Consider the following 26,093-nt stretch of genomic DNA (forward strand, 5'->3'; position numbering starts at 1 on the left):
AAAAAAATACAAGGCTCACAACCAAGTCATCAACAATTTAGACTTAACTAAATTTTAATATTTTTGTTTACTATTTAAATCTCTTTTAAGTTTATGTACTTAGTCAAAGTAATACTTGTTTTTGATTTAAAAAATACTGAAAGATTTATCATGAAGCCATCCCATCTTTTCACCCCATCCCACCCCTAATTCTGCTTCGTGGATAATATTCATCTTTATCCATTTCTGCTGTTTAATTTTTTGGTAGTTACCTGTGTATCTCTAAGATGTTTAGACTTCAGTTTATTTTTGAACCTAAGACATTGTTGACTTCCTTTTACTATGGGTATTGATTTTGTTGCTTCTATCATCACCTGTATTTATAATCTATTATTTCATTTCTGTTCTTGATCACCTCCACAGCCCCAAAATTTATTTTATTTTTTTAATTTGGCCTCATTAATCTAAGGAAGTACCTTTTTTTTTTTTGAAGTATCTTTTGAGTCAACATTATAAGTCAGATAGAAATACCAGTTTTCCTTTCAGTTCTCTCTGATTCCATCCCCCAGCCTGTTCATTTTACTTTCATTTTGTCGAGATTAATAATGTCTATATCCCATTTTATAGCTGTAATTAAGTCTTCCATTATTTGTCTATTCTGAAAGTTGAAACCAATTAACAGTGTCCATATCATTATACCTGTGTCAATACTGGGCCTTGGAAAGCTAAGTAGTGTGCTATTACACTTCTTTAACTAGAGTTTCAGTGTCGCCTTATGCCACTCAAAAAAACCTTTCTAGCATCAGATTCAAATAATAGCTAACAGTTAATTATTGAGCATTCATTATGTGCCAGGCACAGTTCTGAAAACATTATGTATTATTTCATTTGATCCTCCTAACAGAAAGTAGTATTCTTGTCCCTACTTTACCAAAAAATAAAGGAAATGTCAGAGAGATATAAAGTACCTTGCTTCGCTGGCAGGGTTTGTCATCAAACTATAAAATGCTCTTCTGCGCTGCCCGCCCTAGTGATGTCTAGAGCACGTAGGCACTGTTTGTGTGGTTCTGACCGTGCCCTCTGGTAACTCCTCTGTGCCCTTCTTATCTACAGCCCCTGGTTTTGGGATCCTAGGATGTCTTGGGTGAATACTTAGAAAGTGGTGTAGGAATGAAGCGTGTCCTCGGAGGAGGCTGAGTGAGTTTGGGAGTTTCACTCTTTGAGGAATTTTGGGGAATTTTCACTCTGCTTTTTCTCCCTTTGAATTTCTTATATGAGCCCTAAGTTAACTGGGGTAGTAACTACTACACCTCCTTTTCTGCTCATCAATTGCTCATCTTAGAAAACCTACAGTTAACATATTTAATTGGTGAAATATCAAAAACTTACTTTATAAGGGAATAAGGCAAGAATGCCGGCTCTCACCACTGTCACTATTCAGTTATTGCAATAAGGGAAGAAAGAGAAGTAAGTGTAAAGATGAGAAAGAAGTAAAACTGTCTCTGTTTGCAGATGACATGATTATGTACCTGGAGAATCCTAAGGAATCTGCAAAGCAACTATAAGACCTAATAAGTGAATTAATAAGATTGCAGAATTCAAGGTTAATATTTCAATATTTAAAAAAATTGATTTTATGTTTATATTGTAGCAGCAGAAAACCAGAAAATGAAGTTTAACAAACAAATTCACTTATAGTAACTACAAAAAAACCCCACATAAACTAGTTAGGAATAAATTTAACAAAAGATATGCAAGACCTCTTTACTAAAAATACCGGAATAATGCTGAAAGAAGATCTAAGTAAATGGGAAGATTTGCCATGTTGGTGCATGAGAAGACTCAATTTAGATTTTGGTTCTCCCCAAATGGGTATATAGGATCACTGCAATCCTAATAAAAATTCTACTGGCTTTTACAACTCAATAAGAAAAGAGCCCAGTAAACATGAGCAGAAAAATTGAACAGATATTTCACAAAAGAAGATACACAAATGGCCAATAAGCACATAAAAAAATGCTCAACATCAGTGGCCATCAGGAAATGCAAATTAAAACCATAGTGGGATACCACGGTACATTTATTAGGGTAGCTAAGATTAAAAAGACTGAATACCAAGGATTGCTGAGAATGTGGAGCAGCTGGACTTGTTATACACTGCTGGTAGCAGTCCAAAATGATACAATTGCTTTGGAAAACTCTTCAGTAATTTCTGAAAAGTTAAACATAAACCTACCATATCACTCAGCTCTTCTACCCCTAGGTATTTATTTACCCAAGAGAAATGAAGTATATGTCCATCTGGATGTTCACAGAAGCTTTATGACAGTAGCCCCAAACTGGAAGCAATGCAGTTGTGTCCATCTTTGTTAGAATAGTCCATCAGTAGTTAAATGGATACACAAATAGTGATAGAGCGATACGAGGGAGTATTATTCAGCAATAGAGAACATCTGATGTATGCAGTATGAATGTCATTAAGCTGAATGAAAGAAGCCTGAAGCTAGAGGACATAATGTGTGATTCCATTTATATAAAAATCATAGAAAATGCATGCTAATCTACAGTGACATCAAGCAAAGCATTGGTTACCTGGAGCTAGGGCAACAGGGAAGGAGAGACCAAAAAGGAGATGTGGAATTTTGAGTCATGAAATTTCTACATCTTTTTAAAAAATTTCTATATCTTGATCTTGGCTTCATGCACAGTATGCAAGTGTCAAAACTCATTGAATTGTGTACTTTAAATAGTGCAGTTCTGTGTAAATCATACCTCAGTGTTGTTACAGAAAGTAGTGACTGACAAGTGCATGATAAAAAATATGTATTCAGTAAATTAGTTTTATTGGTGTGGGCCAGTTCTAGTTGCTAGTTCATATTTTATAACATGATCTAATTCAGTTGAGATATAACAATCCTATTAAGGATCAAGTAGCTGCCAAATATGTTAAGCAAATAAAAGACTCCTTTGTTTCTTAAATTCTTTTCAGTTGAGAAGGTATAATAGTGGAATCCGTTATTCTTGTTTTGGTTCTTGAGCTCGGGTTTCCTATGTTCCTTCTTTTTTTTCGTCCTTTATTCCCTTCCAGGCTATCTTAAACGTGGTACCCAGAATTATCAAAGTTGGATTTGTTGACTTGGGAAGTAAAAAACCTTTTGTTTCTGACCTCTTAGTTGGTGAGTCTGTAAGTAAGGTCTTCAGACTTCTCTAACCATTCAGACTTCTCCCCTTTGTGTTTAGCTTTATCATTTCAGATATGGAATTAGACCAAGTAAATATAATAAAAGATCCATGATTAAATGCATAATTTTTAATATGAGGAAGAATAAGTGGAAAAAAGTCCAACTTTCCCTGTATGGAAGCAGGGAATGAACCATGAGCTGCAAAAATTGTAATGATTTGCTCACCTTCTCCATTCCCCACATCTCATTTTAAAAAAGATGTGGCATTTTTCGTCACATAGTTTTAACATAGATTTCCAAGTCATATTCCCATACGTTGTTGTAAAAGTCCTCTAAAAACAATGTCCTTGTTTTTGGTGCTTTTAAGGTCTTCTGCTACTTAATTTATATTTTTGTTTTGTTTTCTATTTTCACTCAGCTTTTTTGATCTATACATTTATGTACCTCATCTAGTCATACTTAGGATTTTTTCATAAGAGGAATGGATTTAGAAAATGTGATTCTCAGATTTTTTTTTTAATATTTACTTATTTGACAGACAGAGACAGCGAGAGAGGGAACACAAGCAGGGGGAGTGAGAGAGGGAGAAGCAGGCTTCCCGCTGAGCAGGGAGCCCGATGTGGGGTTTGATCCCAGGACTCTGGGATCATGACCTGAGCCGAAGGCAGACACTTAATGACTGAGCCACCCAGGCACCCTCAGATATGATGTTTAAACAAGTATGATATTTAAGATCTGCAGAAACTTAAAGAAAATAGCAAATCTTGGTCACTGAGTTATTCTTCCTGGCTCTTCCTGGCAGGTGATTCAGGTCTGAGAATATAGGGAAGAATGTAGACTTAAATTATTGTCTCTGATTTAAATTCCCACAGACTTTTTGATGTTAAGGTTCTTTCAAGATTGGCAATAGTAGCAAGAAAAGCCCTTCTTTTTATTTTATTTTATTTTATTTATTTATTCATTTAATCACCATACATTACATCATTAGTTTTTGATGTAGTGTTTCATGATTCATTGTTTGCATATAACGCCCAGTGCTCCATGCAGAACGTGCCCTCCTTAATACCCATCACCAGGCTAACCCATCCCCCCACCCCCCTCCCCTCCAGAACCCTCAGTTTGTTTCTCATAGTCCATAGTCTCTCATGGTTCGTCTCCCCCTCCGATTCCCCCCTTCATTTTCCCTTCCTACTATCTTCTTTTTTTCAACATATAATGTATTATTTGTTTCAGAGGTACAGGTCTGTGATTCAGCCTTCTTACACAATTCACAGCGCTCACCATAGCACATACACTCCCCAATGTCTATCACCCAGCCGCCCCATCCCTCCCACCCCCACCACTCCAGCAACCCTCAGTTCGTTTCCTGAGATTAAGAATTCCTCATATCAGTGAGGTCATATGATACATGTCTTTCTCTGATTGCTTATTTCGCTCAGCATAGTACCCTCCAGTTCCATCCACGTCATTGCAAATAAGCCCTTTTTAAAAAGACACTTTTCCATGAGCATCTCTACCTTATATTAAAAACAAACTTACTTATGTATTTATTTATGCTTTTATATAAATATATATACAGACTCAGAAAGGAAAGACAAAGAAAGGTGTACACACACGATATTGTTGGGTCTTTGCCATCTACTTGAACAGTAGAAGATAAGGTGCACCTAACTTCAGAAGAACACTCAAACTCTGGGTATCTTGGGTAAATTGTAACAGAAACTGGCTTAGGGGAGCTTGAAGCTTAGGAGGGAGCCGAGAAGGATGGTGTGCTAAGAGGAATTTTCCTGTCTTCTGAGCCATTGAAGACCCTGACCTGAAACTGAGTGAGGCAAAGTAATTGACAGGGTGATGGAGTTGGTGGTGGGCAGAAGCAATAAGGAGGAAAAGGTAGACATACCGAATGGCCACTAGAGAGAAGGGGAAGGCAGTTCTAAGGAATTCTTCCAGGCTGCAGATGGAGAGTATTGCTTTTATATAAAGGCCAGCTCAGTTGCCCATTGTGCCATATTGGATGTCCAACTTACGCCCATCTACACACACAGACACACGCGCGTGGACGCACGCACACACACACACACCCCTCCTTGGCTAACAGAACTATTTTGGAAATCATTGTTTTCATTAATTGAATATTACAGTTAAATGAGAATTGACAGGAAGTAGTTTTTGTTTGAAGACTTATTGCAAATAAATACATTTAGGAATGTTCACATTCCTTTGTAAATTGGTTATAATGATCATTGTCATCTCTTTTGTCCCAAGGCATCATTTTCATTTTGAACATCTATAGGTTATGTTCTTGAATGTAGGGACTGCCTTTTCTGTTTTCATGCACTAAATCTGTTGGGTAGCTCAGGTATACACTTGTAGAAAGGACATTTGTCATTGTTCGGTGAAGATAAAGGATGTTTGGATGATAGTTTTTTTCTTTTAAGTGATTCCTTGGTGTTAGATTATTTTGTGTGCCCTTCTACATTGATAATTAAAACAAACCAAAGTTCTGTGAGACTTGAGGGAAACAAAATTCCAGCTGTTGTATGTGTGGAACTTCATCCTCATAGTTACTTTCTGAATTTTTATTATGAAGCATTGTACTTGGCCCATGATCAGATATTCATCTTAGGCTCTTAAAAGTTTTCTTTTTTTAAAGTAAATTATCCTTTAAGTTATGAAAATGTGATGAAGCCATAGCATCTTGTTTATTTTCTTTATTGTTTTGAAAGCAAAAACATCAAATGGTAACTATGAAAACTAAATTGTATATGTTGAGTAGAGAACAGAAGTTATTTCCAAATCGAAGTACAGGAAGCTTTAAAATGCTTGTTCATCCTTTATCAGCATTACTGAATGAATCAGCAAGTTACAAAGGTCAGCAAACCTTTATTTTGAATTACAACAATAGCATATATTTCCAAGAATATAGAAAAATTCAGGTGTAATGTAGGAATCTAAATTTGGTGTTGATAAGAGAATTTTAAATCTGGAAGGTTCCTTGGGTGGTGGTGTATTTTACCTTTTAGGTTTGAGAAATGTTAGAAGGTCACTGACAAGATGTTAGAAGGATGTGTGCCAGTCTTTAGTCATTATGTTATTGGGTGAAAATGGATAAGTGACCACTTAGATGGTTTTCAGAATTAGGAAAATTGATTTTCACATTAACTTTCGGTAGTACCCCATGCTGATGAGGCCAAGGTCATGGTGTCTTTGTTCATGCAAGTCAGTTGTACTGGCTTTGTTTATAGTTGCCAAGTCTTGTTCTTCTTTGGCCAGTTGTCTTGCAGATATGTTTTTGGCTCTCAGAGGTAGGCTCCCTTTTGCTGCTCCTGACTCTGGGAAAGCTATCCAAGGACTTTCCTCTGAGTGCTTGGCTTAGTGGCATTGTTCCTATATATACCAGAATAGCTGATTGCACTGTTTGGAAGAAAATGTAGATGATCTACATTTTGGATTTGTAGTAAGTATGTGAAGTCATTCATTCAGAAGCAAGTTCCTGCATTGAGTCAGGTACGGTTATGTTATGTGCTTGAGTTATGGCAGAAAACAAGTCAGATGAGATTTTGACATTTAAGCTGAGACCTAAAAGGTGAGTCGTTGGTCAGCTGAGGAGTAGAAGTACAGTTAGCAGGCACAGTGTGTTCAACATCCCTGAGGTCGAGAGGAGCTTGGTTCCCTGGGGCAGGAAGGAAGGATGGTGAGGCTAGAGAATAGCAAGAGAGGGAGACAAAAGCTCAAGGCTGGATTAATGCAGGTCTGGAGGATAGGCTAAAGATTTAGAATTGATCATAAGAAATTTGGAAGACAGTGTTGGGTTTCGGCAAGGGAGAAATCACTTTGATATGGGAGAATAATTTGGAGGGGATCTAGAGGGGCTTGAGGGGGATGAAGCTTTTGTTATTATTATAATTATTAAGAGCAGCTGATATTTCCTGTTTGTTTGCTATAGGCCAGGCACTATTCTAACCCATTTACCCTCATTGTCCATGTATACCTCATGACAATCCAGTGAGGTGCTGTTGTTACCCTTATTTTACAGGTGAGGAAACCAAGACCTGGCAAGGTTAAGCAGCTTGCCCAAAGGTCATATAGCTAGGTAATGGCAGAGCTGGGATTTGAACCTAGGATAGTGTGTGATTCTAGGCCCTGTGTGTTAGCCCCTGGGCTGTTTTCCATGCGTGAGGTGATGGTCCATTAGTGGCTCTTGAAATTGAGTGAATCACAACTGGAATTTTTTTTTTTTTTAAATAGAACAGAGTAGAAATTAGAATACTTTGCACTAGTAAGGATAGAATATTGATATGTGAAACCTAGTTTCACTTTTTATGTAATATATTTGTACATGGGTATGCTTAGAAGCCATTACAAAAGGCTGAGCAGCATTTGCCTAGACAAGAGCCAGTGACGTCTTAGACCAGAATTGTGGCAGGGCAGACGGAGAGAAGTGGTCACAGTGTGTAGAGGCGGAGGTAGCAGGTCCCAGTGAGAGGTTGCATGCAGGGGCTGGAGGAGGTGTCGCGATGGGTCCCAGGGCTCCGGTGCGGGGAGCAAGATGAGTCATGGCATCCATATGCTCAGTCCACTTGAGTGAGACACTTCTTGGGTCCTCTTGAGTGGCTGTTTGTTATACTACCTGGGTCTCTGGCTTCTCTCAGCTGCAGCTGGGGCTTGAGGTTGGCATGTCACCCAAATCTGTATCTCACAGCAAATCTGTAAGCTGGCTGTGAACTTACGGTCTGTCACCCCAAATGCCTAAACTGGAGGGCTGAGCCAAGAATAAGTTCTTTCTGGAATTCGAGATGAGTAGTGAGGATACACATGTGGGCTGACGGCAGCTCTAAAGTGAAGGTATGGGAACTGTTTTTGCTGTAGTTTCCTTGAGAATCAGAGTACTTTTAGGTTGCAGTGTTGAAGAGTCCAGAGTCCTCTTTTTGAAGTTCAGGTCCAGTTCATTTGCTCCTGGTGCCCTGGGAGGCCCATTTCCCTATTATCATGCACAACCTTTTAGTAATACCTGGCTCCCCACAGTACTGCAGTGACTTTCTATACAGTGTGTTCAGCAGCTACTAACTGGAGACAAATATGGAGTAGCCGGGTGCTTGGTACAAATCCTCATTCTTCGTCTTACTGGTTTTTTAACCACGGCCAAGATACTTCTTACTGAGCCTCAGTTTCCTTATCTGTAAGGTTGGGATGATATAAGAGCATCCATGTCATGGGGCTGTGGTGAAGAGTAGGTGAGATAAGCTGTGTCAGCACCTCAGGTCAGTGCCTCATACAGAATAATAGCTTAATGGATATTTGCTGTTAGTTGTTAGTGTTTTTTAGGATAGTTTCTCAAGAGACTTAAGCATATTTATGAGCAAAGTCTAATGGGAAGAAGCTAGCATAGAGAGTTTGGACATACGTGAGAAGAGAGTGTTAAGAGAAGGTCCTGGATTCCAGAGAAGCAAGGGTGGTATGAGGTCAAGAGCAGACATTGAGGACTGTTTTCAATAGGAGAGGGAACCTGTGGAGGTGGTGTGGGGAGGTAATATATTCTGAGATTGGATAACTTGTGAGAAAAGTGGGCTACTTGGAAGGCTGTTGTGGAGAACAGGGTATCAGGGCACACAAAAGAACTGATGAACAGTGCTGAGACCATGAATTTATAGTGACACCAGCCTATGTGTTTTTATAGTTTTGCCTGGCTATGCGGTGTTTGGCAGAATGAAGAGATGTTAAAGTAAGATTAGTCTAGTTTTAAGGGTTTGCAGGGCAGATGCCAGAAAAGAATAAAGAGACTGAGGACTTGGGTGCAGGGACAGAGAAAGGTAAGCTTTTGAGTCTGGCTTGGCTGGGGAAGGTGTACATAGTCTTAGAGAAAAGTGGAGGGCAGAGTGGTGTGTGGTACCACATAGTCAGGGTACATGATCTCTTTGAGTGATAGTTTCTTACTATTCCTAACATTAATTCCGTGTGTTGGTAACTGAAATATTAAGACAAATTGCTAAAGGGAATTTACTACTCCTTCGAATGGGCACAACCCAAAAGTTAAGTTAGTTCTAGTACGTAATTTTGAAGTTGCCATGATTTTATGTGGTGTGCTGAATCAGTGAATGATAGGTTGTGAGCCTTCACCTAGGGTAGAGTTTAGCCACATAATGAGACATTTTATTTTCATTGACTCCTTCTGAGGAACTTAACATTTTAGCTATATTGAGCACTTCAAAGATAAACACATAAGGATAGAATTTATAAATGCATTTCATGTGTTTATGACTAAAACAGCCTATCTTTGAGGCAGAAGTCACCCGTGATCTGGGCCTGGTGTGCCTGAACTTTAGTAGTCCTCTTGTCTCCTTTCATTTTTGTTTGGAGTGTAACGAATCTGGAAACAATAACATTTATTTAGTCACTGAACTTTTGAGGACCTTCTTGTTTCAGGCAGTGAGTTAGTTCAGAAGAACAAAAGTGAATGACAGGGATGATACCTGTGAGGAGTTTCTCAGCCTGATCATCATGCCACAGAGGGGTATGCACACACTCCTTGGGGGTGCTCACCACTGGCCATTATACTCTGAAAGAAAATACTAGAACTTCTCTTTTAATTTCCTAGTCTTTGTGTGTTTTATAATATGTAATATATAAGAATAGTACATGATTGAAATATGTAGACATACATATATTGTGGCTATCCTTGCTAGTCATTTATATATGATCAAAAATGGCATGTATTATGTCATAATATTTAAAACATATTTAAAATATGGTATATTTAAAAATATATACACATTTTTGATATATTTAAACATTTTGAGAAAACTAAGAGTTTCTGTGTATGGTAAAGTATGTTCTTAATGATGAAATAGTTGTACTTGTTGCCTCTGTTTTGTAGTGTAAAGCAAGACTTGTTCTATAAAAAGACTCGTTAAGATCTGGCTTGACAGATTTGAGTCTTTTTCTTTTTTCTTTTTTTTTTTTTTAAATATTTTATTTATTTATTTGACAGAGAGAGACACAGCGAGAGAGGGAATACAAGCAGGGGGAGTGGGAGAGGGAGAAGCAGGCTTCCCGCAGAGCAGGGAGCCCGATGCGGGGCTCGATCCCAGGACCCTGGGATCATGACCCGAGCCGAAGGCAGATGCTTAACGACTGAGCCACCCAGGCGCCCCTTGAGTCTTTTTCTCAAGTCGTTTTCTTCCTTATGTTGGAGGACCTTTCCTTATGTAGAATGTGTCCCTTACTACAAAGCACCAAAGCCTCCTACCAGCTGTCAAATGTTGGGGAAGGGGGCATGGAGAATGGTGGAATGCCATCTGCCTGTTCTACTGTCAGTCCCCGCCCAAGGGTGACCTCTGGGGAACTACGCACACACGCCCATTAATGTCATGAAGCAACAGGGTTAGAATGCCACCCAGAAATTTCCCTGACCCAGTCTGTTCACTCATTGGAGGTGTTTTCTCAGGGTGAAATGTCTTACTTTCAGAGAGCTATGAAATCCTTGGTTCAAAAAGTTCTTGTCTCCCTCATCCCGAGATCCTTTTTCCTAACATTAGGAAACCTAACTAAAAATGGCTGTGAAGAACCTATTTTATTTTATTTTATTTTTTTTAAAGATTTTATTTATTTGACAGAGAGAGACACAGCAAGAGAGGGAACAACACAAGCGGGGGAGTGGGAGAGGGAGAAGCAGGCTTCCTGTGGAGCAGGGAGCCCGATGCGGGGCTGGATCCCAGGACCCTGGGGCCATGGCCTGAGCCGAAGGCAGGCGCTTAACGACTGAGCCACCCCGGCACCCCAAGAACCTATTTTAAATGAAATAAATTAATAAATGTGTCTAGGTTCTCTAGAGACTTTCGTTTTCATTTTTGTTTTTGTGATGAATATTTTAAGTTATATTTGACACTGTCGTTTTAAAAAATATTTTTAACAAGACTTTATCCAAGTGAAATCTTGCATGTGTTTTTGCAGGTTTGATGACGACTAGAAGCATGCTTTCACTGAACTTCCCGACACCATTTGTTACGCAGAATGTCTCTGAGCGAGAACGCGGTTTTTGCCTATGAATCTTCGGTGCACAGCACCAATGTCTTGCTCAGCCTCAACGACCAGCGGAAGAAGGACGTGCTGTGTGATGTCACTGTCCTCGTGGAGGGCCAGCGGTTCCGCGCCCACCGGTCTGTGTTGGCGGCATGCAGCAGTTACCTCTACTCGAGAGTCGTAGGCCAGGCCGATGCAGAGCTTAACATTACTCTACCAGAAGAGGTGGGAGAGAGGTCCATGGTTCTGGAAGTCACCCTGCTTTTAATTTAATTGAACCTAATTAAATCTCTTTATAGTTTATAAAGTTAAAAATAAAACCATGTCCTTCTTGTCATGAGGCTGAGGAGCAATTCCCAGGTTCTGCAACAACTCATTTCTTTAACTTTTTTCATGGAAATTACGACATTTTACATGTAGAATTGTTAGTTTGGGATGTTAGTTAACAATAGTTATTGAGCAGTTGAATAACTTGACCCACTGTTATATTACCCTTTTTTTTTTTTAAAGAGAGAGAGCATGTGCATAGGGGAGGAGCAAAGGGAGAGGGAGAAAGAGAATCTTAAGCAGGCTCCATGCCCAGAGTGGAGCCCAAGGTGGGGATTGATCTCAGGATCCTGAGATCATGACCTGAGCTGAAATGAAGAGTCGGTCACTTAACTGATTGAGCCACCCAGGCGGCCCTCTGTTACTTTCTGATAAATGACCAAAGCAGGGCACAGCCAGTGGATCGTAGACATTGGGAGAAGTCATGTTCAGAGTCATGGCTATAGTATGTCACATTCTCTCCCTTTGGACCTTTTCCTGTGATGTGGGAAACTGAGTGGGTTTAGGGTTCTAAAAATCATCCATTTTTCTAAGACACTGGCTCATGGAAAGTAGGTACTCCATAAGTGTTCTATTGCCCCTTTCTTCTTTCTTGATATTGTTTCTGTGCATTGGTAAACAAAAGATGATTTTGTGTCGTAATTATAGAGCTTGGTTTTACACATGTCTTTCCCACCAGCATGTTGTGGAGCTCAAGCACCTAAATGTTTCCGTCCTTGTTATGTCCTGCCTCCAAGAGACCTCTCAGGTCGGGGAAGTGCTGGTCACACTTACTCTTAATAGAATAGCTTGCTTTTGTTTAGTGAGTAACTGTAACTAGAAGAGTGTTGAGCCTTGTGGCATTGGGACACAAAATAGCGGTTGTTAAGAGGAGTTTGGAGGAAGTATGTAGAACTTTTTTGTTTCGGACAGGCCTGTGCGGGCTACTCTGTGATGGATACTAAGCCTACAGTTTAGCTTATGCTGGTCACCCATGCTTCCATGAAATTGTACAGTTTGGGGAATCAACAGATTGTCACTTCTGTGGCAGAGGTCAGTGAATAAGGCAATACCAAGAAAATGATAAAGGCCAACTATAGGTTAGCCATTGTTTTTAAAAAGTAACAACACATATCTTAATGGCAGTGTTTAATGTCTTTACCTCATGTGAGTAAAACCATAATTCATGTGTCTTTAAAAGTGGAATCTATAAAGTGGAGGGTATGGTTCTAATGAATGGGGTCTGTTAAGCATGCTTTTCCAGACTCCTAATTAGCTTTACATTTTCTAGAAGAATATTTTTACTTACCAAATTAAAAGACCTGTTTTTATAATGATCACAAATAAGTTATTCATCTCTCTATTCCCCTTCTACTTTTATTTATCTACTAGACCACTTTAAGTGATGCATTTGTTTTTATTTTGTATATTAACAGGTGACAGTTAAAGGATTTGAACCTTTAATTCAGTTTGCCTACACTGCCAAACTGATTTTAAGTAAGGACAATGTGGATGAAGTGTGCAAGTGTGTGGAATTTTTAGGTGTACGTGACATTGAGGAATCCTGCTTTCAGTTTCTCAAATTTAAGTTTTTGGACTCCACTGCTGACCAGCAAGAATGCCTAAGAAAAAAATGTATCCCGTCACACTGTCAAAAAGCAGACCTTAAATTTTCACTTTTGGACCAGAGGGATTTAGAAATTGATGAAGTGGAGGAATTTTTGGAAAATAAAAATGTCCAGACTCCTCAGTGGAAACTGCATAGGTATCAGGCAAATGCAAAAGTATCATCTCCTCTGCAAGACAGTGCCAGTCAAACCTGTGAATCCATGTGCTTAGAAAAGGATGCTGCTCTGGCTTTGCCGTCTTTATGCCCCAAATACAGAAAATTCCAAAAAGCTTTTGGAACTGACAGAGTCCGTACTGTGGAATCCAGTGTCAAAGACGTTCATGCTGCTTCTGTTCAGCCAAATGAGACATCTGAAAATGAGTGTCTGGGAAGAATCCAGGACTGTGCAGATCTGCAGGTGATTTTGAAATGTGAAGAAAGTAAATTAGTAACAGAACATGAAGAAACCAGGAAGAAAGATCCTGCTTCTCAGTGCCCGTCAGAAAAATCAGAAGTGACTCCTTTCCCCCACAATTCTTCTGCAGACCCTCATGGGCTCTATTCTCTGTCTCTTTTACACACATATGACCAATATGGTGACTTGAATTTTGCTGGAATGCAAAACACGGCAGTGTTAACAGAAAAGCCTTTGTCAGGTACAGAGGTTCCAGAGGAGAAAACATTTGGTGAAAGTCAGGATTTACATTTGAAATCTGACTCTGGCCCCAGGGAAGACAGTAGCCTTGCCTCCAGCGATCGGAGTAGTGTGGAACGAGAAGTGGCAGAACACCTAGCAAAAGGCTTCTGGAGTGACATTTGCAGCACAGACTCTTCTTGCCAAATGCAGTTATCACCTGCTGTGGCCAAAGATGGTTCAGAACAGATCTACTCACAGAAGCGGTCTGAGTGTCCCTGGTTAGGTATCAGGATTAGCGAGAGCCCAGAGCCAGGTCAGAGGACTTTTACAACGTTGAGTTCTGTCAACTGCCCTTTTATAAGTACTCTGAGTACCGAAGGCTGTTCAAGCAATTTGGAAATTGGAAATGATGAGTATGTTTCAGAACCCCAGCAGGAACCTTGCCCATATGCTTGTGTGATTAGCTTGGGAGATGACTCTGAGACCGATACTGAAGGTGACAGCGAACCCTGTTCAGCCAGAGAACAAGAATGTGAGGTGAGGGGAAAATGTGTGTGTTGCTAAGTCCTTGTTTTACCACTGTTAATGGGGATTCACTCTGTATCAGCTCTTGTTGCACCACTAGGGACGTAGGAGCAGGCTCAGGGAGGGGGGATGAAACCCACAGACAGTTATAAAACTGTGTGAACAGTACCCAAAGAGTGTGACGAAGTTTGAAGGACTTCTGTGTTCATATATTTCAAGCAAGTATATTTATGTTTGCCCTGGAGTGGATTCACACATTGGCTGTTTAACTGTTTAAATCAAATACCAGGGCGCCTGGGTGGCTCAGTTGGTTAAGCGACTGCCTTCGGCTCAGGTCATGATCCTGGAGTCCCGGGATCGAGTCCCGCATCGGGCTCCCTGCTCGGCGGGGAGTCTGCTCCTCCCTCTGACCCTCCCCCCTCTCATGTGCTCTCTCTCTCATTCTCTTTCTCTCAAATAAATAAATAAAATCTTTAAAAAAAAAAAAAAAAAAAAAAAATAAATCAAATACCATGTCCCAAGAGGAAAAAAAATAATGATTCTGTGATTGTTACATGGTAACTCCTGGAAAAATGCAACATATATTCCGATCTTATTCATTGCCACAGGATCTCTGGACTAGTCACTTAGCAGTGATTTAGCAGTGACTAGGTGTGGGCATGTGCCTTCTAATGCAGAGTTTTCTTTGCCTTAGTTTTTCAGAGTCATTAATTTTTTTCTTATTTTCCCTTAGCCATTTCAGCCATTAATTTAATGTCTTAATAATTTGGTATGAGTTACATGTAGCTGGTATGGTATTAACCTTACCAAGCATGATCTGTGTACTTTGTGTACAAATGTTCATATTTGATAGCTGCTTTTTTTGTAAAACATTACCATAATTCCAGTAATAATAAAGGCTTGTTGGTTCTTTATCATTTTCTTTAGTTTTCTAGCTGTCGGATGACATGAGTTTAAAAAGGGGGACAGAGGTTCTTTTTTTTTTTTTTTTTTTTTTTTTTTTTTTTTTTACCCCCCTTGGCTTTGGAAGGAGGTTATTGGTGATTTAATTTAAGAAGTAATATGAATTCATGAGTTATAGCTGGAGATTTGTTTATGGCATTTATAAATCCAGTGTTTGGAACTATGAAAAGAATGTTAAAAAATAAGACATTTAAGAAATTGTAAAACATTTTGTATAACTAGTTTCTCTAGTGTGAAAGACAAATTAAGTAGGTTGCCAGAGAAACTTGATCAATGTTTTATAAGCATTTTTGATAATTAATATAATTGTCACACAGTGACTATTTAAAAAAATTATCTTCTCCTTTTTCTCAATTTAAGTATGTTGAAAATGACTTTAAAATATTCATAAGGCTTTTCTAACTATTTCTATATTGGAAAGTGAAATGTGTAGATTTTTAAGTTGAGTTACGTAAACTATTCTCTTGACAGAAAACTTAATTTTCTGAAATGCTTTAGAAATTACTAGTGTAATTATACCAGTGTTAAATGAGTGCTACACAGTAAAATAAATCAAAGTACAAAATAGATTTTTTTTTTGTTTGGTTAAACATGTTAGAAACACTTTAGAAAGAGGCTTAAAGATATCTGTGGGGTATTAACATACTCTAGTAAAAGAACTTAAGTTCTCTTTTTTTATTTTAAATGCATGAATATTTGTGTTAATATTTTTGATGTGCTAAAAAAATGTGCTCTCAATTTTCTTGTCTTCTGAACTCTCTAAAATAGCCTAGAAATATCAAATTATCATTCTTTATTATAAGGGATTATATAGAAATCCGAAATAGAGGTCTATTTTTTTTTAAGTCTAAATGAAGTTCTCTGGAAAATATAGGTGTGTATCTTCCTCTTCCTAGATTTAAGTATAACTCCATAGTACGGCAACAATTACTAATGTTTATTTTACATTCTAGGTAAAACTGCCATTTAATGCACAACGAATAATTTCACTCTCTCGAAATGACTTTCAATCCTTGTTGAAAATGCACAAGCTGACTCCAGAACAACTGGATTGTATCCATGATATTCGAAGAAGAAGTAAAAACAGAATTGCTGCACAGCGCTGTCGCAAGAGAAAACTTGACTGCATACAGAATCTTGAATCAGAAATTGAGAAACTGGTAAGTATACAAGTTTCTTACTTAGATTCCACCACATCCATTCATTCATTCTTTTTTATAGCGGAAATCGCTATTTCAATTCCTGAGTCAGATATAATGCTCAGAATTTACCAATTTTGAGAAAATATATGACATTTTTAGAAAGCTTAAGAAATAAGAAAATGAGAGTTTTCATAGACTATTTTACTTATGTGAGTATTCTACGTGTTTGGTGTGATATGCTATAATATGTAAATTGAGAACTATTTGTGGGCACTGTTTTTTAATGATACACAAATTAAGGATAATTTTACTGTCTACCTAATTCTTTTTTTTTTTAAGATTTTATTTATTTATTTATTTTAGAGAGAGTGCGTGAATGAGCATAAGATAGCACGAGGGGGGGCCCACAGAGGGAGAGGGAAAAGCAGGTTCCCCCCCGATCAGGGAGCCCAACAATGTGGGGCTTGATCCCAGGACTCGGATCACGACCTGAGCCGAAGGCAGATGCTTAACCAACTGAGCCACCCAGGTGCCCCACTGTCTACCTAATTCTTAGTGGTTGAGTAAAGATTAAAGAAATGGTGAAACACTTTAATCTCGTTGTGCGGTGTTTGGTGTCTATAAAAGCTAATGTTTTAGTCGTTCGTTTAAATGAACTGTAGACTTGAATAACTTGTTTTGGTTGACACCAGAACAAATAAAACAACTTGGATCTTTCATCTAAGGGTAAAAACTCATAATGCTGGTATAAATAGAAAATTTAAGGTCTAATGAGACTCTAAGTGAGAAGAGTGCTTACTTTATTGAATCTTCTTATTTATTCCAGCATCAAAACAAATTAATTGAAAAATGGACTAATTTGCACCCAGGTTTCTCTGTTTCCTAGTGGTTGGTGGAAGGAAGCATTGTCTGAAACAAGACAGCTGTGGTTAGAGACAGCAGGGAACCAGCACCTAGAAATAGTAAAACATTCTTTGAATATTTGGTTTTGAGTCTTTGTTAATTATTGGTGAAAGTTTAAAATTATAATTGTAGCAAGTCTTCAAGCACAAACATTCTAGCTATGAAGAGCAAGCGTACAGCAACATTTTAGTAAAAAGAAACAACCTGTCCAGGAGATGCATCCTTGTTTTATGCTGTACCTGGTTGTTATGATAATGTTGTGATTTCCTCTATTGAATCCATCTTTGCCCTCATCACAGAAAAACAAAAGCAAAAATAAAAAACCAATCTGTGCCTTTATATACCTTCAGAAGAGTGGATAAATAAAAACTTGCTCATATATTGTGGTCAGTACCCTGTTCACCTGTTACATTAATTTGGACAGCGCTGTTACAGAAACCATCTGAAGCATGAATGAATGACTTAATGAATGCATTTGTTGTAAGGATACAGCTGTGTCTCATATAGAAGCCAAAGAATGGAGCAGGCCTTGTAGGTAGCATAGAACAAGGAAGTGGAAGACTGCCAGGAACCCAGAGAATCTTCTCCCCCAGCCCGTCCGTCTGCACCTGCTCACGTGGAACTCCACACAGTGGCTCTGTGTACCACTAAGTGCACCTGGGAAGAGTGGCTGCAGTATGGCTCCTAAACAGTTTCGCTCTCCTCCAGGGTCTAGTGCAGACGGAGACGACAGTTTTAGTTCTAAAATTCCCAAGGAGGTGAACATCTGATTGGCTTATTTCGGCTCAGGTGCCTCTTCTGTGACGAGAGAGCAGGGACAAACAGCAGCAACGTGGCTGCCAAGCGCCCACCTCCGGGCAGACAGAGCCAGTAGCCTGCCAGGGATCTGCTCACCCGGATGTGCACCAGTCCGAGCTCAGCCCAGTCCCCATCCTTTCCCCAGTATCGCCTGAGAAGACATGCTAGTTTTTTTTTTTTTTTTTTTTTTAAAAGAAGCAGAGTGACTTGCCTTGTGTTTTAGCTTCCTTGAACTCTGCCTAGTCCTTCATACTGCTCGCAGTTCTAGTGATTTATACGGGTTCGCTCCAGTTGCAAAGGGTAAGGGGCACTTGTGAAGTTCAGTCTTGCCACCGATGTCTCTCTTAGGTGAAAATAAGCAGAGAATGTGCTGCTTACTAGCTTATAGGAATAAGCTGGCCCTTTTCCTAGAAGTGAAAGAATTTGAGCCTTAAGGTATTTTATTAAGTTCACTTGGAATTTAGACCCTGGTTATTGGGCGATGTTATGGGTCTTGTCTTTTGTAAAGCGAGAAGGACCGGCGGTAGTTATAGCTACACTTCTGTCACAGGTTTGCATTTAGTGGTATGGGGAGTTGAGAATATGGAGGACTGCGACAGACTTGTTTTTGTTTTTTTTTAATTAAGAGGACACTCTGGAAACATGGCAGTAGACAAGCAGTATTTCCCAGTATTTATAGTCTGGGTGGTATTTTAGCAAACCTATTTAAGGGAAATTACTTGTTTCATAACCAAACAGCCCATGTTAATATAGCCAGTAACTGATTAGGTTAACATATAAATAAATGCACAGTAAATATTGCCCTGGTCTGGTAATATTCAGGTGAAGGGTCCCATATTTTAGTAAGTTTTAGTCTTTGGCTATTGGCTATAAACTTTTTGCAGTTTGTCCTAAGAGTAATAGCATAATAGACTGGATGGATCAACACATGAAAAAAAGTGTTTTGATTACAGTAAGAATAGTGATTCTAAAATGTCCTCAATGTGGGTCCATAGAATAATGATCATGTATTAAAAAACACTTTAATAGTCTTAATGTGCTGGGAAAGCCAAAGGGTGATGTTAGTTTGAATTCAATAAATCAGTGAGTTGTATTTCTCAATAAGAAGTCCTGTCAGAATCTAACTAGAACCTTTGAAGAAAAAGAAAGCTGTGTATTTATTTGGTAATAATTTATTTGATAAATTGATAGTAATTACTTCTAACATTTAAAATTTGATAGTCTATTAGAGGTTAGGTATTGATTTGGCATTGCATTTACTATAAGGATTTTGAATATGTATAATCTACAAACCAATAACATACCATAACCAATAAACAAAGTTCAAGAATCATTCAACTTCTGTTATGTGTTTGGCTTACAAAGCTCTTAATCTTTATGGGATTCTTTACAAGGTCCATGTTTCTTTTTTCCTGGAACATTAATTCAGAAATTAGGAAATAGTATGTTTCTATACCATTTTGACCTCAAGGAAAGGTAACCCTGAAATGAAAGGAACTTTGCCTTTAAAGAAAAAAATTACCAAAGTGTATTTCTCTTAGATGGCATCAAATATTGATTGATAGCAACTTACAAGTGATCAGAAATCAGAATCTTGACAAAAGCACTTGAATTCAGCGTTGAGGTGTTCAGACATCACTTTGTTTCATTGCCCTTGTCTATTGTGATGGTATAGGAGTACAGAGACCTCATCTGTCCTTAGTGTTGTGCATCTTGTGGGGAGGGTTGCATTATTTTATTAAAAACAAACCTGTTCTAACCCGGGTTAATAATAAACCACATGCTGCTCGCTGCTCTGCCCGCATGCACACTGCCATCTCCAGACACACCCACTAGGCCCTTCTGGAATTTGCCCATTTTCCCTTCTGTGATACCTTTAAGCAGCACATCTTGAAATGTGGTCTGTGGACCATTGGCATCAGAGTTATCTGGAGATGTCCCTTTAAAAATGCACTTTCCTAAAAAAATAATAGGAAAATAAAACGCACGTTCCCTCGGTCCCACCCCAGACCTGTGGGAGGGTACCAGAAGCATGCATTTTATAAATGTTTCCAGGGAAAATCTTCATGCACGTTAAAATTTGAGAGCCTTCTGCACTGGGACACAGAGTTCAGACGGAGGCTGTGGGGTCAAACAGCTGGACGTTCCGCCTGGCTACTTGGTGGCGTTGTGGCCTGGGGAAGTCATTTTACCTCTGAAACCCACATGCCCTCACTGGTGATACGGGGATAAGGATAGCATCTCCCTCAGGGTTGGTGCAAAGATCACATGCCATCAGGAGTGGGAAGCTTTTTGTATTGCTCAGGACATGTTCAGGGCTCAGTAAATCTTAGTAGTTGTATTTTTAAATAAAAGTAGTTCTCTCATCTTTCTCTGAGCATCTGTCAAGCATATTAAATGTTGTGCTGGGTACCAGGAAATCAAAGATAAATGAGAGAGAGTCCTTACCAATAAAATGCTTATATTCTCACAGGGAGCCAGGTTTATGTGTGCTCATGTTTTCTTGAGATTTGTTTTCCTCCCTTGCATTCTGAAAATTTCAAGCTTTCAGAAAAGTGAAATGAATAGTGTAATAACCTCATGTCGATTAAACAATTATTGACATTTTGTCACATTTGCTTCTCTGGGCAGATGTGTGTCCCTGCTCTGGTTGGTTGGTCTGTCTGTCTGTCTTTGTCTCTCTCCCTGTCAGTCTGTTTTGGTCTCTAATCACAGTTGGTTGATCTTGGTCTCACTGTCTTTTCTCTCATGGTCTCTATTGCTCTTCTTTTATTTTCCGAATCATTTAAAAGCTAACACATTATTACATTTCACACCTAAATGCTGAAACATGTATCTCCTAAAAAATAGACATTCTTACATATCTTTGCCAATATATTTATCACACCTGAGAAAATTAATAAATCCTCAATATTGTATATACTCCCTATTCAAATTACTCATTGTTCCCCAAATATATTTCATATATACACTTTTTTCCCCAGACTAGGGTCCAATCATCACAGAACACATTTGGTTATGCCTTTTTCATTTCTCAATCTAGAACCCCCCACCCACTCCCTTTTTAAAATCACAATAACTTTTTAAGAAGTCCAGGTCAGATTTCTCTAAAATGTCCCACTTTTAGTAATTGTCTCATTGTTTCCCTTGGTTTTAACTCATTCCTCCATTTCACACAAACTGCGAAAGTTTAAGTCGTTGAGTTGAAATGAAACGTGAATTGGCACTGTGTCCTTTTATTGCATTGCATGGTGGGTCACGCGCTGTCATGGTGTCCCACCTGAGCAGATGGGAATTGACCGATCATTTTCCAGGTTATATTGTTTGCCTCTGTAATTGTTCAGTAATCTGTGGAGTGTTACTTGGGTCCTTTAGGAGCATCCTGTTCCCCACTACTCCTACATTTTTTTGTTTTCTAGTGTATGTTGGGGGCCTTTATAGTGGATGTTGCAAAATAGTGACTTCTCTCATTCTGTCTATTGTCCCACGTACACTCATGCTTAATTATTTTTATTATTTATTTTTTTGGTATTCCTCTTTTATTTTTTTTAATAATTTAATTTTTTAAAAAATTTTTATTTATTTGAGAGAGAGTGAGCGAGAGAGAGAGCACAGAGGCAGAGGGAGAGGGAGAAGCAGGCTCCCTGTGGAGAAGGGAGCCGATGCGGGGCTCGATCCCAGGACCCTGGGATCATGACCTGAGCCGAAGGCAGACGCTTAACCAACTGAGCCACCCAGGTGTCCCGGTATTCTTCTTTTAAAAAGAACTTTTCTTTTTTCCTGTTTTCCCTCCCTCCTATCACACTCCCTTTAGTGTCACTATGGGCTCGGGGATTAATTTTTTCCTAATTTAATTTCTTCCAATCCATAATAGTCATTAGTCTTTTTGATGTTGATATTTTTTCAAACTTGACCAGAGAGAGCCCCCTCAAGCCAGCTGCTGTGTGACCCCATTAGTGGTTCTGTGTTACCTGGAGTAACATGTCACAGGCTCACCTTGGACCTCCCATGTCCCAAGATTTGGAATCATTTCTTTCTCCAAAATTCCCTGAGTTCTTTTAACAGGTATTCAACTTAAGAAAGCATGCTTACTGCTGGAGTGTTGTTCCTTCACAGCTCCTTCAGGGGACAGAGCTGGGAAATACGTGTGTGTGTGTGTATGTGTTTGTGTGTAAAATCATGCATACATTCAGTATGTGTATCATGCTTTGATAAATAAAAGTAAAAAGTATAATAGAAATCACGAGTTCATGTAGATATTTTCAATAAAAATTTAGCAGTATAGAGCTTTTCTCTTTGCCTCTGTTTGTATTTTATTCTCTTTCCATTACAGGGAAAATCTTGGCTCCCAGTTAAATTAATACATTTTCTGTTTGCTTTGTGCAAACATATATTTATAATCTAATGACTACATTTATATAAGTATAAAGCAAACAGTAAATCTGTTGTTAAAGTAATAGTAAATATAATTATATATATTAGTATAAAGCAAATAGTAAATACGTAATAGTCACAAAATTACAGCATCAATAATACTATTAACAGTAAGCAGATGGAGTAAAACTTAAGATTTGTTTGCCCTTTTTTGTCTTTAAATATATTCCATAGTATTGAAGTTTAAAGTTTAAAAATTGTTTGAAGTAATTTTTTGTCTATGCTAGCAATTTGATATACGATGAAATTAATGTTTCTGTTTGTATTTATTACTACCATTTACTTTTCACATCTTTTGTATAATTTTTGCATATATAAAACATTGATACGATTCAGAAGTTAAAACTATGTTTAAAAAAAGCTATACTCCAAAGTCTTGATCCCATTCTCTCCCTATACCCTATTTATAGTTGTTTCCTATGGGTGACTTTTTATTAGTCTCTGAATTTTTTCCTTGTGTTTCTTTTCTAAAAACAGGTTAGTACTTTATGTTTATTCTTAGTACCCTTTCTGCTACATAAACATTCTATATATACTTTTCTGTATTTCACTCTGTTCACTTAAGAAGTGATTTCTGGGAGGGGGGAGAAGAAGTGATTTCCAGGAAATATTTTCCCTAGTTCAAAAAGGTTGTCATTCATTCATTCATTCATTCATTCAGAGTGTGATGGGGAGGGGGCGGAGGGAGAGAGAGAATCTCAAGCAGACTCTGTACTGAGCTCAGAGCCTGCTGTGGGGCTCGATCCCATGACCCTGAGATCATGGCCTGAGCCAAAGTCAAGAGTCGGACACCCAGCCACCTGAGCCCCCCAGGCACCCCGAGGTTGTCATTCCTTTTACAGCTCCGTATTTTCAACTGTGACTATAGCACAGTATCCATACCGGTTTCTTATTGGTGGACATTTGGGACACTGCAGTGAATAACTTTGTACATTTTTTTTTTCGTGTTTAAGGAGATGTGTCTTTAGGATAGATTCCTAGAAGTGGGATTGTTGGATCAAGGGTAAATGCATATGTAATTTTGTTAGATACGAATAAATGCTGCTCAATGGAGGTGGTAGCATTTTGCCTTCCCACAGCTGCATCTGTGTGTCTGTCTGCCCACAGCCTCAGCGAGGAGTTTGTTGTCAGCTTTGGGTTTTTTCCCAGTCTGATAGTGACAGTTGGTATCTCATGGTGACTTTTATTTTTGATTCTCTTATGAGTGAAATTGAGCATTTGTATTTATGCTTTTAAAGGCCACTTGTGTATTCTCCGAACTGTCTATTTAGACGTTTTACATCATAAGGAACCATTAATCACCATTTCCTAGTAGTGAGTACTCTTTAACCTAAAAAATTGTCACTGTCAGCTAGCCCTTTTGGTACCAGATTCTTTCATTCCTTCCTTCACTGGATGAGTTATATTTAAAATCGTGGATCACTACATCAAAAACTAATGATGTATGGTGACTAACATAATAAAATTAAAACAATAAAACGTATTTTTTAAACTTATGTTTGAGTGAATATTGCATACTAGCTATTGAAAATGTGGATTTGGATGTAAATTTGTTGTCATAAAATGCAGAATGGCACCAGAACACCAGTTTTATTTTTCTTATACATCTGTGGTTAAAGCCACAGTACCTCAAATTTGTGCTTTATACGATTGTATTATAGGACAATTAAAATATATAATAGAAATAGGTAGAAAAATTAAAATATATAGTAGAATTAGGTAAAATATATTTTAGAAATAGGTATATTGTACAAATAGAAACATATTGTAGAACAGGTGTATACAGGAAAATTAAAATGCATTGTAGAAATAGGTAGAATCGGCAAAAAATATTGTAGATGCTGGTAGTGAGTATGTTTAGGAGGTATCTTTAATAAGATACCATGAAGTGATTAAGTTGAATTACTTTTATTTAATGAATATTATCAAAGTATATTTGTGTTTTAAAATTAGAGTGAAATGGAAAAATCAGCTAACTGCCTGGAAACTTATTCATGTAGGAGTTCCAGTTCAGAGGAACCGCTGGGAGCATTTAATTTATAGAACTAATCATGGTAGAGTTCCAGGGTTGTACCTGTTGGTATTAGCTGTAAAGAAGCAAGCCATCCTGTTGGGGACACACAGAGTATAGTCATGTCACCCTTTACTTAGTGGGATAGGAGTAGGGAGAATATTTAAGGTCATATCGGTGTTTATCTAAAGGTACAGAAGTTATAAAATATTTGTCATCTTTGTAGTATCTGTAGGTTTAGTAGCAGTTCTGATTTCTGGGAGAAAGCTTGAACATTCATTAATTTGCTTAGCCATGTTTAATTTAAAAGACCAGACAGCAGTTAACATTTCATCTCTTGGGGGCGCCTGAGTGCCTCCCTCAGTTAAGCAGCTGCCTTCTGCTCAGGTCATGATTCCGGGATCCTGGGATGGAGCCCCACATCAGGCTCCCTGCTCAGTGGGGAGTCTGCTTCTCCCTCTCCCTCTGCCTGCCACTCCCCTTGCTTGTAATCTCTGTCAAATAAATAAGTAAAATCTTAAAACAAAAAACAAAAACCATTTCATCTGTTTCTGTTTAGAATGGAGACTCATCCAACTTCGATAGAGGAGTCCATGGCTGAGTATTGTGACTCAGGAAAAATACTTCTTATTTTCTTCTGGAAGCTTTGTTTCCATCCTCATTTGGATTGGTTTCTGGGAGGCCATAAAAAGAAGTGGGTGCTGATTGCACTATATGTGTTCCTTTTTGGGCTCCTGGGTGGCTCAGTCGGCTAAGCATTTGCCTTCGGCTCAGGTCATGATCCTGGAGTCCCAGGATCGAGTCCCACATTGGGCTCCCTGCTCAGCGGAGAGCCTGCTTGTCCCTCTGCCTCTCACCCCACTTGTGCTTTCTGTCTCTCTCTCTCAAATAAATAAATAAAATCTTAAAAAAAATGTGTTCCTTTTTGGGCAGGTAGTGGTAGGCTCTGTTCTTGCCCTCTAGGCACCTGTGGACTCATTTTATCAGAAGCCTACAACTGACAAACTTTCTGTAACCAAAAATACACTGTTGAACATTGATCTTGGTTTTATTTATTTATTCATTTATATATATAAAAATATATATATTCTTGACCTATACCTATCTTTTCAAAACAGAACAATTGTATAAAGATCTGAACAAATTGGAGAATAGTCGACAATATAAAATTCAGTACTTTGGGGCACCAGGTGGCTTAGTTGGTTAAGCATCTGACTTTGGCTTAGGTCGTGATCTCAGGGTCCTGGGATCAAGCCCTACATCGGGCTGTCTGCTCAGTGGGGAGTCGGCTGTCTCTCTCCCTCTGCCTGTGCTCATGCTGTCTAATAAGTAAATAAAATAAATTAAAAATTTACTACTTTATATTCACTGCACATTTTCTCAAAATATTAGATGGCCTTGAAGTATTTAAAAACTATCAGTAATTGGGATTCACGTATAATTTTTTTAGAAAAACTTTTACGTAAAACAGTAGCAGTACTTTTGTGTAAAGTAAATATCTTTTTACCCTTCTAGCTATTTTTATTCCAGAAAAGAATCTATTTAAAGGATGGTCATTGTGGATTATGACTCTGAAATAAACCGT

The 26,093-nt window shown here is 38.4% G+C and overlaps 1 protein-coding gene across 3 annotated transcripts in view; it reads left to right on the top strand.

The window, feature by feature from the left end:
* BACH1 (BTB domain and CNC homolog 1) overlaps positions 1 to 26,093 on the top strand; it is a 43,418-nt gene that overhangs the window by 12,297 nt on the left and 5,028 nt on the right. For all 3 annotated transcript variants that reach the window (XM_032393299.1, XM_032393301.1, XM_032393300.1), the window contains 3 exons: positions 11,112 to 11,405; positions 12,923 to 14,269; positions 16,174 to 16,380. In XM_032393299.1, the coding sequence (XP_032249190.1) occupies positions 11,172 to 11,405; positions 12,923 to 14,269; positions 16,174 to 16,380 (1,788 nt within the window). In that variant the 5' untranslated portion in view covers positions 11,112 to 11,171. The remainder of the gene's footprint in view (positions 1 to 11,111; positions 11,406 to 12,922; positions 14,270 to 16,173; positions 16,381 to 26,093) is intronic.

The sequence above is a fragment of the Phoca vitulina genome, unplaced genomic scaffold (assembly GCF_004348235.1).
Source record: "Phoca vitulina isolate PV1807 unplaced genomic scaffold, GSC_HSeal_1.0 scaffold72, whole genome shotgun sequence".
NCBI classification, from domain to species: domain Eukaryota; kingdom Metazoa; phylum Chordata; class Mammalia; order Carnivora; family Phocidae; genus Phoca; species Phoca vitulina.